Below are 15,424 nucleotides of genomic sequence, written 5' to 3'. Positions count from 1 at the left end.
GCAGCCTATAGCTATGTGCTGTTGTGTGTGTCCGGTGTGTAACCACTAATAACTACAGCAGATGCAGTTACTGAACATTTGTACAATAACTGTCTCTGCTGTATGTTTGTTACTGACGTTGTCACAGTATTATTTCTATGTGTGTACAGTAACTGTAGTGTAGTGTTTGCTTGGTGACTGTTCCTTCCCCACAAGAATCTGTTGTTCTCATCCCAGGATAAACATTGATGGGGTTCAGTGGCATTGGCGCTTTAAAAATAGTCATAGAGTGGTCGCAGTTTAAAATGACGTCCAAAGAACATGCCATTCTTACTGGTGATCGTGATTTGTTATCACACTGGGGGACTTGTGTCATTCTTAAGGTCAGTCATCATTTATTCTAAGTCGGGGAGACACACATATGTATGTATGTAATATATATATATATATATATATATATATATATATACATATATATATATATATACATATATACACACACACACAAGTTAACCCGTGCATGATACTCATGCATTCTAGTCAAATCAAGCTACTTAAGGTGTTAAAAAGGTTCTTGTCATGCATTTGGGCCATAGCCCAGGCCTCAACCACCAACCACTCCCCACTGTCACCCCCGGCAACCAACAACCACTCCCAACATTCACTTCTCCTTCAAGAAATATATATATTTTTTTTTTAAATCTTTATAAACACTTTTAACAATTAACAAATTAAATTAACAAATTAAAAACATCTTAGTATACCAAATTTCAGCCCTTTCTGAATTTTTTTCCCACACACACTAAGAATTTAGTAGGTCAGTGTATAACTCCGCCCAGCAGGTGGCGCTGCAGCTTGGTTTTATTTTTTTCCACACAGACAGACAGACTAACACACGCCACTAGACATTTATATATTAGATATGTATATGTACAAAAACAACAGATAATAAACGGGGCGCGTAACCCACTACTACAAATATAGTCCACTATATGAATAAAATGATTGAAATACACAAAGTCCTATTTGCAGGCGGCTGCCAGTTCCATAAACAGATGGTGGATCTGGAGAATCTATAGAAAAATACAATGAACAGGGCGCCACATAGTGTATTATCGTAATAAAATATAAAGGCACACTGTAGATATGAAGAATTGAAGTCATATATTGTGACTCCCAGATGAAAGCAGGCACTAGGAGTGGGTATATAGAAGACTCGTGTAAACACACTGCATGCAGTCCCACGTGTAGGCTCATCTAGTAGTGCATATGCGTACCGAATAAAATAACTTTTATGCTTATTTGTATATCTGGCACTGTTTCCAGCTCAATTGGTACTCCTTGTTGACAGAGGGACTCCAGAAACACAGCTAGGACCTCATAGCCATATGCATAAAGAAAGAACTAAGATAGTAAATAAATAAATAGTAAGATGTATGTGCAAACCAGTGAGCCACCGTGCTGCCCATGTACGTGTTTTCTGTGCTCTTGCTTAAATAAAACAGATTTAAAAACAATTCCAAGTGTTCCAGCAGGCACGTCACTACATGATAGGTCAACACCCCCCGTCCTTAATTGTGCTAGAAAATGACAGAATGCGATTGGTTGCTAAGGGTTACAGCATCTTTATATCCTAGTTACCTGTGCACCGAATTTTATAAACGTCTCCCATTGTGGTTTCATTCAGAGCAGAAGTAAAACTACCTCTCAGTACTGTAAACATGCGCAGAACATCTATAAAAAGGTTGTATGTTTGCTCTATTAGCTGATTTTATACATTTATGGAAATATCTGTCTAATTAGAGTGCAACAGCTACCTTTATAATACCTAGAATCACCCAACGGACGGATGTTTTCAGTGTGGGAGCAGATAGTTCCAGGACACTTGTGTACAGAGAGAAATGGAGGTGGAGAATCAGGTCTTTCTCCTGCAAAAGTGTCATTACTGTAAATAAGTTCCACAACCTACACACAAAAATAAATATTTTTCATATGCATCGTATAATTTGCAAATTTAAAAACAATTTCACCCGCTTGCATAATCATTTTTATTTTATGTTTTTTTTTAATGCAGCTCGAAAACCCTTTGCTTATTATATGGTTCACATTCAGACAATTTCATTGTCTTTTTAAACCTTCACTTCAAACAATATTTTAACAACGCAGAAAATAATTATTTATACATTTACTTAAATACAACGGAAAATAAAGAATGAAAAAAATATATATACTCGCTTGAAGTATGTAACAATGACCATCTCTGAGCAGGACAGAACATTCCATAGATCGCTGTATGTGTTTGTAGACACAGATGTGGTAACACAAAGGGTGAGCAGCCATCTTTGCTGTGTGCGTTTCACATGACACTAGGCTGTAGGTTTTGCAAGGGGATTCTCTGTGCTGTACTACGTTATACTCGTCTCCAAGTGGAGGCAGCCATGTTGTAGACTAGACCACGATTTAGCCAATCAATTCACTAGGAATCATTGATGTCACCTGTTCCTAGTAAACGTTAAGCTTAATTCTAATGAATATTGGTTGAGTCCACATAATGACTGCCTTCACTGTGGAGTATATGTTGCCTACACTCAATATAATATTGGGGCTGTCAACACTTTAAATGAACAAGCATTCTGCAGATGTCTTCAAAAAATTACAATACAGGTGTCTGAGATGTGCTAAATTATTTAAAAAGTAGTTCACACATCTGTTTTTAATTGTGATAATAAGAGGATTAACAATGTATAACTTTTTTCTGCTGCTTTGTGGCAGACAAATAAACATTTGTTTGTATCTACTTGTGAGCTGGAGATTTCAGCTGACATTTATCAATTTAGTTGGAACAGATACCAGTCTGAGCTCTCGCATCCAGTTTCTTTGTACTCTACGCTAGAAATTGGTTGACAACCACTAAAGTGTTTTACTTTGTTGAAAAATGCAGATTTACTCTGCAAAACAATGGACCTTTCTTGCTGCATAGAAGCAGATGCATTTAAGTGTTTTACTATAAGGCAACAAAAAACGAATACAAAATGTTTGCACATCATCTTGTAGCAGTTAAATACTATTAATGAAAAATGGACATCGGCTTAGTGTTAAAGTCACGCTACCAACAAACGGTGTTCACACACTGTGCATCATTTGCTTAGAGAACTCCAGAAACAGATTCTGTATATAATGTAATTCCCATGTTCACGTGGAGGCACCTGCAGAGTTAAAAATACTTAGAGGCAGAGGGTTTAGCCTGTGGGAAAGATGATGGCACTTAATACCCTTGTCATCGAATGGTGATTTAGTGCAATGTTATATTGGCCTCAGCGGGTATTTATGAACTATCACCAGACTTAGGCCACCACGTGGGCACAGAAGCCTTTACGTTGACTGGACCTTGGCTGTCTGTATTTATCTGAAGTTCCTCATTGATATGTGCCAGTCTGAGCAACGCCAGCCCCGTGTCTTCCACGCCGGCTCTGTATTTGCCGGCAGATTTCCCTGATGACGCGACGATATCCAGCCCCTCAGCCTCGGTTGGTAATGGCGATGACAGACGTACAGGCACTAAGCGTTTACGGATGACGCCAGTGTGGTGCGTTCGGGCAGTTAGCTCCTGACCAAGGTAGCAGCCTTTGGAAAAACTGATTCCGTTCATGAAGACCACGTTGGATTCCAGCGGTAAGGCAACACCTGGAGGAATGTCCTTCACCCCCTCTGGGATTCCTATAAAAACAAGTGTAAGGATACGTGACTTTACAAACTAGAATGATGAGGATAGCCATTATCAAAACCAGCCGGCGAGTGGAGAGTGGCAGTAGAAAAGTACAGCATCAATTTTAGAGGATGAAGGTTACATAGTTGATGAGGATGAAAAAAAAAGACACCAGTCCATCAAGTTCAACCTATTTTGAATCTCCTGCGATCCTGCACTTATATTTGAAATTGATCCAGAGTAAGCAACCGCCAATCTGTTTCAATTGTGAAAATCCCCCCAGATTCAATATTGCAGTCCTATTTTTACCCTATATACACTACTATCCCTCATTTTAATTAACGGTCGTATCCCTGGATAAACTTTTCCGCCAAAAAATTGTCTAATCCTTTCTTAAACATATCTATTGAATCTGCCATCACAACCTTCCCTGGCAGTGAATTCCATATCTTGACTGCCCTTACTGTAAAGAACCCCTTCCTTTGCTGGTTGTGAAATTTCCTCTCCTCTAACCTTAGGGGGTGACCGCCTGTCCTGTGTATGGTCCTTGGGGTAAAAAGTTCCCATGAAAGTTCTCTGTATTGACCCTTAATGTATTTGTACACAGTAATCATATCTCCTCTTAGATGCCTCTTTTCTAAAGTAAACATATCTAAACTGACTAACCTTTCCTCATAACTTAATGACTTCATACCCTTTATCAATATTGTCGCCCTACTCTGAACCCTTTCTAGTTCCAAATTATCTTTTTTATAGAGTGGGGCCCAGAACTGTACTGCATATTCAAGATGAGGTCTTACCAACGATTTATACAGTGGCAAAATTACACTGTCTTCCCTTGCATCTATGCCCCTTTTTATGCATACCAATACTTTATTTGTCCTTGCAGCTGCTGCTTGACATTGAGCACTATTGCTAAGTCTACTGTCTACGAGCACTCCCAAATCCTTTTCCATTATAGATTCTCCTAAATTAATTCCATTTAATTTATAGATTGCGTTCTTGTTTTGATTCCTAAATGCATAACCTTACATTTATCTATGTTAAACCTCATATTGCATTTGGCCACCCAATCATCCAGTTTAAGTCCCTCTGTAGAGAAGCTACATCTTGGTTTGGAGAGTGAAATTCAATACTAAACACAGTGGTGGGCTGAAGCAGCAGTCATGAGAACACAAGTCATCAATTGACCAGTGTTACGCCTCAGTGATGTCACTGGATCCTAAGGAACTGATAGGCTGTATTCAGGTGACTATTTCTTCAGCCAACAAAATGTTCAGCGAGTAGTGGCCTAGACCTTTGTTAATGTGAAGGACTGAGTGCGCTACAAATGTGCTGGTCCTCTACCTAGTAAGACTAGTAAAGGCGATACTTAGCTTGTTGTTGCCGTGAAGCGCTGGGCGGCAAGCGTGCGTATTATGATCCTTTGGTTGGAGGTCTGCAATGGGATCTAGTGTCGGTTCTGATCCTCTGGTTTGGGCGCGGTGAGGTGTCTAACGTAAAGTGGTGGTAACTGTTCTCGGAGTTTCTTTTGTGGTGGTTGAGTAAAGCGTTACAGTAGGCATAAACAAAACAGAAATACACAAAATAAAAATACAATATGAGTGAATAAATAAGTAATTCAATAATAAATAATATAGCATCAAACTGTAGTGTTGCAGTGCTATTAGTAACTGAACGCGTTTCACCAACGTGCGTCTTCTTCAGTAGGTTGTGGAGTTTGGAAAGAAGAAGTCATGAGTTGGTGAATGGTGCTTAATACTAATAGCACTGCAACACTACAGATTGATGCTATATGGTTTACTATTGAATTATTTATTCACTCATACCTTTAATTGTATTCTTATTATTTTTTTTTATCTCTATTATGTTTATTTATTCTTTCTACTCTTTTATCCTTCAGCCTCTAATTTCTGTTACTCCTATTCTCTGCAACACTCTGGTATCATCACTATCACCTTATGTTTACATTATTCCATCACCCCACAGTCCAATAGTCTGCGCAAGTCACTGACCCCCTTTAGTAGACCCTCACCTCTCTCTCCGTTCTACACTCAACCATATTCTTACCACACTGTCTACCAGTGATTTCATTATGTTCTATAACCTCATTGTTACCACTATCTCTCTCTTTCTGTTGCACTTGATATGATCTATGATAACCACATGGTTTACAGTTATGTATCATTAACCTACTCTAACATTTTATTCAACCACTACAACCGGAAGCCATGGACCAGTTCCCCCCCCACTTTATTCTGATCACCTTACCAGACCCGGGCCAGAGGAACAGAAACAGCCACACTACACCCCACCATTGACGTCCAACCAAAGGATGACAAATTCCACCCAGTCCTTCACGGCAACAACAAACAACCCAAATGTGTGTAAGTGAAAGATAAATATTAAACGAGTTGTCCACCTAAAGCAAAGAGTTATGTAGCGGCTGTATAAGTATGTGCCCCCTGTAAGTCCTTGCCCTCGCTGCCAACTCTCGTCACTCCTCTGCACTGAAGCTAGCTCAACAAGGTGCAGAGTGAACTATATTTTGGTGTCTTGACCCACCCGTGAATGGGCAGGATGACAATGTGAAGCTCACACTGCTTCCATGCTGCAGTGAGAACACAGGGACTGTGGGTAAAGTGAAGGACTGTGGGTAAAGTGAAGGACTGTGGGTAAAGTGAAGGACTGTGGGTGGCAGGAGATAGGATCTTCCACATACAGTATTAGATGGACAAACTCTTTAATGTCTTTAGGGTTGTACAAATGAACCATAATAACATAAACAGTGATAAAGATGGTGACCTGGCCAATATATAGTCTTACAGAAATATATTCATTTTAAGTCACTCACTTCTACTGGTTTTCTTAATTATCTTGGAAAGTTATATATGTTTGAGATTACCGTTCACCTATAGCCACTACACGTGTATACATACCACATTCATATCTGTGCTTGCTATATTCCATGAAGTTTCCCAGCCGAGTTCCCGGCAGGAGGTCCTGGACGTTCCCACCAGTCTCTGCCACCACCCTCCAACCCATAACTGCCACCCTGGGGTCAGGAGCACACAGCACAGCCGGATGAGGCAGTCTGTCGGCAGGGGGATCCTGTTTTTCCTGAGATGGGATCACCGCCCACACCGATAGCTCAGGGCACGGAGATACCTCCACCTTCTTCCGGAAGTTGTACACCTGCAGATGCTTCTGGATCGGCTCCACAGCCGAAACGTCGCACTCCAGAAGAACGTCGGACTGTTCATCCTGCTCCGCGGAGCATCTGGAAAAGACATAATTCTGTGGTAAATTTGTCACTTTCAACCTACAAGTGACACAGTGTTGCTGGGACCTCATGGAAAAAATAGATATAGAAACAGGCAAGACGGGGGGGAAGAAAGAGAAGCAGTTATCAGATAAATGCCAGTGACAGGAGTATCTGTATATACGGATTACATTTCTACATCAATACTCAGCTTTATCCTGCTTGCAGTGCAGGTTTTTTTTTTTATAGAGTTTTCCTATCAGAACCAGCATGTTTAATTAGTGCAGACCCTCACCCATAACCCGTCAGCCAGAACAACTTGTAGCAAGTGGCAGGGGTCATGTTAGAGGGTATTAGTGGTGTGATTCATGCCTGAACCACAGATAGGAGACACAATGCAACTTCACCAGACGCATTCATTCAATGTCAGCACGTACAATACATACGTAAAGCAAACCCTATTACATGCTGGTAATCGGAAAGTATTCAGAAACCATTTACTGATTTATATTATCCATGGCGCCCAAGCAGGACACACCATGATTACCAGCACGCTTGTATGTCATTCCTGCAGCGCATACAACCTTTAGGTTCATGAAATAGGGAGGGAGGAGCTGGAATAGTTTTATCTCACGGACACACACCATGTCTGCTAATCTGATGCACAATATGTTCTAGACCTACACCAGCAGGGTTTCCACCTCAGACGGTAACAACTGGAGACTTGAATTGGAATTAGTTTGCAATTGTGGTGGTAAGTTGTTTAAATTGAATTGTGACAACTACTTTAAACCAGGTTATCACAAATGGAAAATATGTGGGAAAAAAAAACTAGTATCACTCAGATTGGTCAATATCAAGTGATTTAGTCAATAAATCCTATAAATAACATATAAAACATACAATGCAAGAGGGGACACATACCTAGCTAGAAGGCCTTGTTAGGACGTTTAGTTCCAACTAGGCATACCTGGGACATATATTTTATTCTATGCACTTTTGTTAGGTTAGAGGGTCAGCACAAGCATTATACAACTTTGTAGCATACTGCAGGAAAAGTGAGGGCTGTTGCCAGGAGTAAAGATGTCTGCCCCGCACCTAGAGCCCATACTGACATCCTTTACCTGTACAGAATGACGTCAAATAGACTCCGCCCCTGCACGTTGATCAGGTGAGCGTACACGGCGCCTTCCCTCAGCCGCTCTGCGTCATTCGACATTAGCCCCTGCAGGAAGGTCGGTGCTTGCTGGCCACGGAGCCGCAGCAGCTCCCGGTGCCCCCCTAGAGGGTAGCATGTGCCGCTCAGCCGGCGGACCCATGGCCGGAGCAGGAGGGAAAGAAGCCGTGGCCGTGCCATGACGGAGAAACGGCAGTCACTGTCGTGACGTCATATCACTCACGTTACACGGCTCTCTCTGCGTGACGCGCCCTCTGCTGGCAGCGCTGTTCAGTGCATCAGGGTCAGGCTACATGATTGGCAGACATAATACTTGGAGGCCACCACAGGTGCCCACCTATTAATGAACCTATATTTAACCATATTGTGAGATTATTTATGCAAAAAGTTGCACAGGTCTCTGTAGCAGCCAATCACATTATTGCATCAATATGATTTTAGGTGTTATATTCTGGTTAGAGTTTAGAAAATTAATTCAAATTTATGATTGGTTTCTATAGAATATCTGCCAACTGTCCTGAAATTCCCAAGGCAGTCACTGGATTTTTATGTCGGTGCTTCACTCCATCCTGCCAATCAGTAAGAATGATTTTGGGGGTTGAAGGCAGAGAGCAGCTTGTATCGATCCATATTGCATGTAGCAGCATGGTTGGCTAAGTGGTTAGCAGTTCTGCCTCACAGCACTGGGGTCATGAGTTCAATTCCCGACCATGGCCTTATTTATCTGTGTGGAGTTTGTATGTTCTCCCCGTGTTTGTGTGGGTTTCCTCCGGGTGCTCTGGTTTCCTCCCACACGCCAAAAACATACTGGTAGGTTAATTGGCTGCTATCAAATTGACCCTAGTCTCTGTCTCTGTCTGAGTGTGAATGTTAGGAAATTTAGACTGTAAGCTCCAATGGGGCAGGGACTGATGTGAATGAGTTCTCTGTACAGCGCTGCGGAATTAGTGGTGCTATATAAATAAATGGTGAACATGATGTACATAATGTGACATGAGGGTGCAACCTTCTAATTGGCCACTGGGATGTGATAGAGCGTCTGCTAGCTGCCAATTCCACATATTCCAGCTCTGTCAGCACAACCAATTCCTTCTTATGCTGCTCTTGTACACAGGTCCGATCCCGCCATATTCTCTCTACCAGCACTTATCCGAATCCTGGTGCTGACAGAGGCTCTGTCCACCCCCCCCCTCTAATTGCTTTCTCCCCACAGCTCTCCTAGGTCTGGTCTCTCCTTTACCCCTCAGCTCTCTACTTTTTTCTTTCCATTCCCAGATCCCTCTTTTCTTCCCTCTAACTGTTCTCTCTCTTATATTATATACTCATATATATTGAAGACAAATATGCAAATCCATAAATACTTTACAAATACCATTCAGATTTTTCTTTCTGCACAGACCTCATTAAGTGGTTTTTTTTTTTTTTTTTAGTCTGAACGATTCTCAGCTGGTAAAGAAAAACAGTAGAACAACTCTCCACTGATTTTGGTTTTGTGATATTTCTTTCTGGAAAGTTAGAGACAGCTTTCCATACACTGAAAACATCCATGACAACACAATTTAGTCATTTTGGGGGCAGCACGGTGGCTAAGTGATTAGCACTTCTGCCTCACAGCACTGGGGTCATAAGTTTGATTCCCGACCATGGTCTTATCTGTGTGGAGTTTGTATGGTCTCCCCGTGTTTGTATGGGTTTCCTCCCACATTCCAAAAACATATTAGTAGGTCAATTGTCTGTTATCAAATTGACCTCAGTCTCTCTCTGTCTGTCTGTGTGTATGTTAGGGAATTTAGACTGTAAGCTCCAATGGGGCAGGGACTGATGTGAGTGAGTTCTCTGTACAGCGCTGTGGAATTAGCGCTATATAGATAGCTGATGATTTTAAATAAGAACATTTATTCATAAACAGTCACTAGGTGGCAGCAAAGTACACACTGTGGTGCAGAGCATTTTAGACCTTGCATTGACGGGACAGACAGCAAATCGCAAACCTGTTGCAATACTCGGACACCAGAGGGCGCCAGAGCAACATAAGTGGGTTATTGAAGAAAACCTATGAAAAATAGCTCACCTGCCCCTTACATCTTTCCTAAGTTACCGACTGTTTAGCATTAATACACCCTGTAGTGTTGCACAAGGCAGCACAGTTATATTGCACTGTGTTGTAAAATTCCCCACCCCCGCTTGCTGCTTTATTAGCTCTCGGCACCACGTCTGGAAAACTGGCTCCTTGCCTGTACATACAGACCCCACCAATGTGTCTTACACATTTCCAGCATTAGTTCAGTTACACAACCATACTACATGTACCATCTGCAGGACAAATGTTCAGAAACTCCTCAGAACTCTCTTATATTTCCACATTTCTGAAACTCTTCTAAATCAGGGTTTTCTTCCTGCTGAAATGCACCATTAGCGTCATTAACACAATACTGTGACTTCATTCATTACACAAAGACTGTTTCTAATTAGTGCACTAATATTTTTAGGCTGATTCATCATTGAAACCGTATTGGGCCATATGGAGGGGAAATCCAGACATTTTATTAAGGGGGAGGTGGGCAGAGCTTGACGAATTGCATCATTTTGGCCCCACCCCCTAAATGATTGTCACAATGTTGCCCAAATACAGCAGGGGGCGGGGCTAAGATGCAGCAATATTTGGCATGAACCCCCGCCCCCTGTCACTTATCTATTGTGGGGGCGAGAACTGGGAGGTTGCCCTGCTCTCCCGGGAGGTCTCCCAGACATTCTAGGAGAGTAGGCAACTATGCATTAAAGAAAAGCAGCTAATGAATCTCTAGAGACTGAAGTGTCTTTTACATTTCTGTCTCCATTAATGAAGTCATGTTGTCTTACCTGTCAGTCTATGATTAAATCTTGGTCTCCATGAAAATGGCCACCTCCATAGGCATCAATACATGGACATAGGACACAATGTCTGAACTGTGTCATCATGCCACAGATGGCGAAGCCAACCACGTCTTGTACTGGCTCAGCATCAGGGAGAATGCCAGACTCTTCAGGGAGTGAGGGAGATCACCCCTATTTCAGGGAGTCTCCCTGACATTCAGGGAGTGTTGGCAAGTATGTGTTACGCCTACATAGGCCTGCTCCACGGGCAGGGGGTGGTAAGACGAATCAGTGACCGGTGGTGTTTCTGTGCCTTCACCAGGGTCTTCTGGGCAAGGTGGCAGCAGGTGGCAAGTGAGTACTCCAGCCTAGCTCGCTACACACAAGTAATCACAGATAAATGGGGGTAAGAGCCTGTATGGCACATTTATTATGGGGGCGTAGGTTGGTAATAAGGGGGGGGGGGTGGTAGTGTAACAGTCACATAGAAACTTTTGTCAGAACATTAACTTTGTTCTGTGCAGCGTTATTAAACACACACATCGGGAGCACAAAGTGTAAAACAAGTGACTCTCTGATAAACGTGGCTATATGTAGAGTTACACACTACAGGGCTTTCAGCTGATTGTCGGGCCAACCACACGATAAACCACTGTTCAACCCGATATCGCATGTACCCTGCAGCGATGAGCCATTATCGTTCCAAAGCTCATCGTATCATTTCATTTGATTTTCAACCCAAACTAAACATCTTATTCAATGATGGAACGATGTCGTTCCAATTCTGCAGTATGTATGCATTCATTACCAGCAGTGTCCATAGATCTCTATGCAGTGTGCAGAGTCACCATCTTTTCAGCCAATGGTTATGACAGATGAAGGTCACAGATCTGACGGTAAAACGTGTTTAGTGTGTACACATCAATCCACATCCGGACTTTTTTTTGTCTTTTTTAATCGTTGGTAAAATCGTTAAGGGTATCGCATATGGAAAAATTTGTACAGTGTGTACCCAGTCTTACTGGTAATAAAATAATTGAAAAATAAAGACTCTCACACTCACAAAACAGCTGGTTCTCACCGGATACTAATGCAGACACTTGGTACCGGTACAATTGCTCCGTCGGTGCTGCACGTGGTTGAAATGGACAAACACCGTAACTCAGCCCTTAATCTGGGTGAAATGTATGAACCTAGGACCTGAGTTCAAAGCAATTTACGCCAAATACGCAGACGTAATTTATATCCAAAAAGGACTTGTGTGTGCAGATCTGCACGTATCTCGGCATACTACGTTAAATGTGGGTACAGCATGAAGATATATTTACAGCGTATCATGTAGAGATGGCGATCATAATCTAATCAATGATGTTGACTGATGTTTTCATGTTTAAAATAAATAAATATAAAATAAAAAGAAAATAAACTGTCCCTTCCCCCACCTGTGATTATAGCCTGGGCCAGACATTTCTGCTTTGAGTGGTCTTATGAAGAGAATAACAGATCACAGGTAAGAGAGGTTTGGGACTGGTGTATTATAGGACAGTCCACACAAAGCTGCCACAGGATAGTTGCTGATTTTTCAGACTTACACATTAGCATTTTTCTCTAACAAGGATATGCTGGAGGCAGGTTATCCCAGGATGTGATGGAGACGACCTCTAGCAGTAACAGAAGACCTGCATTTGGCTCCGTTACAGCCATTATCACAGCGCTCGGCCCGGTGGGAGCGCCGGCAGCTCTCTGGTGGGACAGAGGTCGAGGAAACGGCAGAATAACACAGTTTCCCAACAGCATTCTCTGACCCCATTGTATTCACCACCTGTCATAATGTCTAAAGGTCTCTTCACTCACAAACACCTGAACCAGTAATTAGGCCTAGTGCTTAGCAGTCTACTGTAATAGTTTCCTTTATCATAGCAATTCTAGGTAGCAAATTTATTAATCTTATTTAAAAAAATAAAGCTTTCACTATTGTCGTTACTGGGTTAATAGAATTTGAGCTCTAGGCCCCTGGGGCACAAGAGCTCACTGAAAGCCCCTAGGTTATAAATAGACCTGTTAGCTAGATTTACTAAACTGCGTGTTTGAGAAAGTGGAGATGTTGCCTATAGCAACCAATCAGATTCTGCTGTCATTTTGTAGAACACACTAAATAAATGATAGCTAGAATCTGATTGGTTGCTATGGGCAAAAACTCAATTTTTTCAAACCCACAGTATAGTAAATGTACACCCTTGTGTCTTTCATATTTCAGTATGTGGCAGTTGTTCCTGCATACGGCAACTAAGTATCCGTTGTCTGTGATGGTTTCATTTTTTGTAAAGTGGGTTCTTTGGGGTTCTTAAGAAAAGAAGATTTATTTTCCTTCACCAGTGGAATAGTGTATGTATGTATATATATATATATATATATATATATATATATATATATATATATATATATATATAAAAATTATGGACAACTTCATGGCCTTTGATGAGATTGTTTTTTGGACAGCTACAGGACCTGGAATGTATTATGATTTATTATGGACACAAGCCTATTGGAGTAATAGCTTACAATATTGGATCCCTTACAGATAAAGAACATATATATATATATATATATATATATATATATATATATATATATATATGACATAATTGAGGAGTGTGGTTTAATAAAATTTTATTTTGTGTCACTACATGGATCAGCGGGCCCAGGGCATGCTGGCACTTGTGGTTCTACAAGTGCCAGCATCTCCTGGCAGCCATGGGCATGCTGGTGATTGTAGTTCTACAAACACCAGCATGCTTAGACTGGGCTTGCTGGGACTTGTAGTTCCACAAACTAAAATAGTGTTTACACTTCAATTATTCACTTTATTACCCCACGCTCACAGCCCAGGGGTGTGGGAAGAGCTCTAGTGCTTCCAGCACAGGGCTGAGTCTCCCTGGGTATGGTTGAAGGAGAATCAGGGGGACCCCACACTTCCCTTCCCCCGGATTGAGCTCCTATCAACACTAACCTGGCACCACAAGGATTAATATCGTTGGGAGGGGACCCCCCACTTTTTTTTTGGTGTATTTTTAAATCTATCCTTTACAACTGTCTACTGCTGCCGGGTCCAGCTGACCCGGGGCAAGAACTTAGACCGGACCCCTTCCTGATGCAGGAGATATGGGTGAAATGAAAGCTGACTTGGACGATCCCTGCATGGAACGCCCTTACTGTACATTGCTTACATTAATCCGCCCATTCCTGACCCCGTTCACTCTTCTAAAACGTAGTCTATAATAAGCCTTTTTTTTTAGCCAAAAACCAGCTGGTTCTGCACATCCGCAGAGGATGCTCTCAAAACAGCCAGATCCGTGGCTTAATGAATCAGGCCCATAGACTCAGAATCAATAAATAATACAATAAATAGCCCAATGGATTGAGATAACAATACCTATCATAATGTAACAGATGGATTCTTTAGAGATGTACGAATACATTATCAGTTCTAGTATAGAGAAAACACTGTGTCCCAATGTACCGGAACCTAAGGGCTGCGCGTGGGAATGGACAGCGGAGGAGCAGTCAGTCACCACCCAACGGTCCCCTCCAAACAGAACCTGACAGCGTACTGACCGCATGTGGTTATAAGGCTGATTGTTATTATCAGGTCATTTTAAAAGCCCTCCAAATGTGGCCTTTCAGTTCCAATTGTCAAAACAAAATTAATTCCTATAAATGTTTTCAGTGTTAGTTAAATATATTATTATAATGCTGTTAGGACGTCATAGATACATACATAGATTATGAACATCTTGGTGAAAAGCACATTTGGGGTATATTTACTAAACTGCGGGTTTGAAAAAGTGGAGATGTTGCCTATAACAACCAATCAGATTCTAGTTTTCATTTATTTAGTGCATTCTACAAAGTGACAGCTAAAATATGATTGGTTGCTATAGGCAACATCTTCACTTTTTCAAACCCGCAGTTTAGTAAATATACCCCATAGACTTATATTAAATAACAATGGTGCAGGGGCGCACGTGGGGGAAGGGGGTTGGTTCCAGTTACTCAGAACCCCCCCTTCCTCTAATCATGGAGCCTCCCAGTTAGTAGGTGTATTAGATTTACTATAACACATTGTCTGCAGCCTTGGACACATTTCCATGAGCATCTGCATATGTTTTCATGTACACTGGCTTCAACAAAATGGCCACCTTCACTTTAGTCTCCAGTGTATTATTTTTATGGTTTTGTATCTAGTGCTCTAGTGTTTGTTTGACATAGAAAATACATAAAGTAAATTACCTGTTATCATCTGCAGTCTGATGTCAGCGCTGGGTCAGTAACTATAACATTAAGTTTAATACTTTTTATTTTAATTGGGTGTCAGAGGAGATTAATATTTGTAGAGTAATATTAATTTTGGTTAGATGGTCAGATTTATTTAAAGCAGTGTTCACAT

General features: G+C 41.5%; 1 protein-coding gene across 1 annotated transcript; it reads right to left on the bottom strand.

Annotated features, from left to right (window-relative positions):
* Positions 1-1,377: 1,377 nt before the first annotated feature.
* IBA57 (iron-sulfur cluster assembly factor IBA57) lies at positions 1,378-8,366 on the bottom strand. The gene is made up of 3 exons (XM_075214132.1): positions 8,072-8,366; positions 6,625-6,965; positions 1,378-3,696 (listed from the first exon to the last, which is right to left on the bottom strand). Exons 1-3 carry the CDS (start codon positions 8,302-8,304, stop codon positions 3,305-3,307), a joined length of 966 nt encoding a protein of 321 aa, XP_075070233.1. The 5' UTR covers positions 8,305-8,366; the 3' UTR covers positions 1,378-3,304.
* Positions 8,367-15,424: the final 7,058 nt, after the last annotated feature.

The sequence above is a fragment of the Mixophyes fleayi genome, chromosome 5 (genome assembly GCF_038048845.1).
Source record: "Mixophyes fleayi isolate aMixFle1 chromosome 5, aMixFle1.hap1, whole genome shotgun sequence".
Classification (NCBI taxonomy): Eukaryota; Metazoa; Chordata; class Amphibia; order Anura; family Limnodynastidae; genus Mixophyes; species Mixophyes fleayi.
This window is presented reverse-complemented; position numbering and strand designations above follow the sequence as displayed.

What these genes read in the sequence shown, in the direction of transcription:
- IBA57 (XM_075214132.1), bottom strand. Translation starts at nt 8,304, where the DNA reads ATGGCACGGCCACGGCTTCTTTCCCTCCTGCTCCGGCCATGGGTCCGC. An exon ending in TTTGACGTCATTCTGTACAG is followed by an intron (nt 6,966 to 8,071) that starts GTAAAGGATGTC and finishes TGTCTTTTCCAG; the next exon opens with ATGCTCCGCGGAGCAGGATG. An exon ending in CAAGCACAGATATGAATGTG is followed by an intron (nt 3,697 to 6,624) that starts GTATGTATACAC and finishes TTGTTTTTATAG; the next exon opens with GAATCCCAGAGGGGGTGAAG.